This window comes from Natrix helvetica (assembly GCF_964273705.1).
Source record: "Natrix helvetica genome assembly, chromosome: 1".
Classification (NCBI taxonomy): Eukaryota; Metazoa; Chordata; class Lepidosauria; order Squamata; family Natricidae; genus Natrix; species Natrix helvetica.
Genome location: NC_138548.1, coordinates 69,746,048 through 69,749,593, shown reverse-complemented (window position 1 = coordinate 69,749,593; position 3,546 = coordinate 69,746,048). Strand labels below are relative to the sequence as shown.

Here is a 3,546-nt window from a genome sequence, read left to right as displayed (position 1 = left end):
CTCACTTTCCGCACCGGGGACTCCAAACCTGGAAACTTGAAGACTTGTGGACCAGCCATGCCAGCTTGGGAATTCTGGGATTTGAAGTCCATATCTTAAGTCTCCAAGTTTGGAGACTCCTGTTCTTTACCATCCTGTATCTGATTTCAGTATCTGTACAGAACTAAGCACAACCTGATGGGAAGCATACAAGGTCCTGTCTGCACAGGCATTGACACTGGATATCCTGGCAGAGCAAAAGGAGATGCAATGCACCCACCAGGATGATCTCAAACCATGAAAACGGTGCTTGTTCCACTTACTGGTCCTGTTACCATCTGTCACTGTGAAAAGCAGAAATCAAGAATCAAGATTCTGGTTTCTGAATCCTGAGGATCGTACATGAGTACTACATGTATATGCAACTTATCCTCGAACACAACCATGCAATAAAAAAGCTGAATGCATAAATGCAGATACATCAAGTGACAACCTGCATCTGCATAAAATATAGCTTTTTTACATGACATTAAAAAAGCTTTCTCCAGGGTATTGCTCTCTAGATATGCTGGATTTCAATGCCCAGAACTCTAAAATAACAAGACCATTGCAGAGAAAGAATTAAAGGGGGGGGGGGATACATTCTGGAGATCCCAGATTCCAAGTAATTAGATACAGTATAGGACTACCAGACCTGAGCTGCAAAAATCCAAACAGCCATTAGAGGGAAGCAGAGAGAAAAACATCTGCTACCATACAGTGATCCTGCCAATTTCTTCAGCTCAGATTTGGTAGCCCTATAGATACAGCTGACTTCTACTCACTGAATCATGTTGCCCATTCAGTACAGGTAGTCCTCGACTTATGACCACAATTGACCCCAAAATTGATGTTGATAAGTGCGACATTTGTTAAGTGAGTTTTGCCCCACTTTACGACCTTTCCTTCCACAACTGCTAAGTGAATCATTGCAGCCCTTAAGTTAGTTACACAGTGGTTAAGAGAATCTGGTTTACTCATTGACTTTGCTTGTCAGAAGGTTGCAAGGGGTGATCACATGATGCTGGGACACTGCAACTGTCATAAATGTGAGTCAGTTGCCAAGTGTCTGAATTTTGATCTCATGACCATGGGATGGTCGTAAGTATGAAAACGGTCATAAGTCACTTATTTCAATGATACTGTCACTTTGAACGGTCACTAAATGAACCGTTGTAAGTCGAGGACTACTTGTACTGGATAACTGAGCTTTGAAAAGGCAAAGGAAACAATCCCACCATCCAAGAACGTCTATTTCTTCTTGCTTGGACGGTCTCTCAATTACGCAGAGATCGTCCGGGACTCCTCCGTTGCCAAAGAGGCTGGGGGGGAATCAGTCCTTTGGACTGGCGTTAAGCTTCCCGCCCAGCCTGACGGGCGAAAGCAGGTGGGCGGGGAACTCCTGCAGTCCGTAACTATCTCAGAGTTTGGACGACGTCCCTCCCCAGTCCGCCAACCCGAGCGCTTAACGGATCTGTCTCTCTCGGAGCGGAAAGGCGGCGATCGCCATGGAGACTTGAGGGGAGGTTATAAAGCCGATCTGGAGAGCCGCCGCCTCGAGTCACCAGCAGGCAAACGAACCGGGGCGATCTGGAGCAGCGGGAGGCCATGCTGAAACCGCGGGACCTGGGCCCCGGGGCGTCCACGCAAACTTTCCTGGAGGCCATGAGGGCTGGCCGGATGCATCTGGCGCGCTTTGTCCTGGATGCCGTCGATGGGGTCATTGTGGATTGCCGATCGGACCGGGGCCGTTCGCCTCTCATGTACGCCGTGCTGCTGAAGGACCCGGCGTGGCGACTGGCCTTTGCGCGACTGCTGCTGGAGCATCACGCCGCCGTCAACCTCACCGACGACGCCGGGCGCAGCTCCCTCAGTCTGGCCTGCGAGCGCGGCTATTTGGAGGTCACCAAGCTGCTGGTTCAGTTCGGCGCCGACCCAGACACGGTGGACGCGCGCGGCTGGAGCCCCCTCATGTACGCCTCCTCGGAAGGGCGGACGGCGGTGGTCGAGTGGCTCCTGCGCGCCTTCCGACGCTTCGGGCAGCTCCGCCTCGAGCGCGCCGACCGCGCCGGCCACACGGCGCTCCAGCTGGCCGCCAGCGGGGGCCACCACCAGTGCGTGAGGGCCCTGCGCTCGGCCGGCGCCTTGCTCCTCATCTTCCCAGAGTCGCCGTCGTCGCAGGCCGGAGACGACGACGACGGGGCCGCGTCGACTGCTTCTCCCCCGCTTCGCGCGGCCAGCGAGCGGCAGCTCCCTCTAGACCAGCGGAGCGCGGAGGACCTGAGATTCCAAGGGGAGGAAGAAGAGGCAGAAGAAGAAGAAGAAGACCTAGGTGGCCCAGAGGCGAAAAAGGAGCCTTCGGCGACAAGGGGCCGCCCGCTGATTCGCAGGTCCACGGCGCCTGACTGTCAGAGTCTTCTCAGCCACTGATCGTGGGCGCTGGCTGGCGGTGACCCGCTTTTCCTGAAGAGCCGCGGCTCGTCGCAGACACCTGTCTGGTCCTCGCTTCGTCCCGAAGACGGCGCCGTTAGGAGTGCATCCGATCCAGCTTTGCTTGACAAATTTCTGGGGTTGCCCACTCGGTTAATTCGTGCTGTTTACTTCAGCTCGTTAGTATTTTACATTTCTGCGTCGCTAGCGGGTGGATGCCCTGGATGTGGCTTCTCGGGAAGGTTTTCTTGAACAAGCAAATTAGAAGTTTATTTTTCTTTGCTTATTAAATGCGGCAAATACCTGTTCGGTCCCTTTATGTGTGTGTGTGTGTTTTTATGTCTTTTCGTATCAAAGCTATGCAATAGTTTGTTAATGCTTCCCCCTCTCCTCCCCTCCCCCCCAAAACCCCCTCACCTTTTCCTCTGAAATAAAAGGAACTCAAAGTGCTTAGTTCGAAATCTGCTCTCATGGTTGATTTTCTGAGGAGGAAAAAAATATTTCTCATGTTCATCAATCACTTTTCAGCCAAAGAGCAAGAAAGACCATTAATATGTATTCATGACAGTTTCTATGGTGATAGTGAGGATTGTGTTTGTTTATGTTATAAGTCCTAATAAGAACCTAGAATCAAGTACTATAAATTTAAAAGTTACATGCTTTGAGGTACGAAAGGTACTAAATACACAGTCTCTATAACAAGAAGCAAAAGAGGCATAGGAACAATAAAAATAATACGATAACATTTGAGAAGGGTATTAAAGTTAAGACTTAATTTTAAAAAGAGCTTATATGGTGAATTTTATCTTGTAAATTATATTGTTAGCAATTATTATACTAATGGAAGTGATATTTTAAATGCACATATAAACCTGCCTTGAAAAGAATATGAGTTTGTGTAGAAGTTATTACTCTCTAAACTAGTCTGTTTTGCCTGCTTCTTTTCATTGGTATCCCCCCCTCCAATAACTTAGCATTACAAGACTGTTTCTGGTATAGATCTGATCTCTCTATAAAAGAGTCTTTTTACTTGCAAGACTGGCTGCTAGGAATTCTCTTTCCAGATTTATACCATTTTACATGACATCTTTGGGAAGT

The 3,546-nt window shown here is 49.2% G+C and overlaps 1 protein-coding gene across 1 annotated transcript; it reads left to right on the top strand.

The window, feature by feature from the left end:
- Positions 1-1,474: 1,474 nt before the first annotated feature.
- ANKRD63 (ankyrin repeat domain 63) lies at positions 1,475-3,313 on the top strand. Its single transcript, XM_081946743.1, has one exon. The coding sequence runs from the start codon at positions 1,627-1,629 to the stop codon at positions 2,446-2,448; it is 822 nt and encodes a 273-aa protein (XP_081802869.1). The 5' UTR covers positions 1,475-1,626; the 3' UTR covers positions 2,449-3,313.
- The last annotated feature ends 233 nt before the right edge of the window (positions 3,314-3,546 follow it).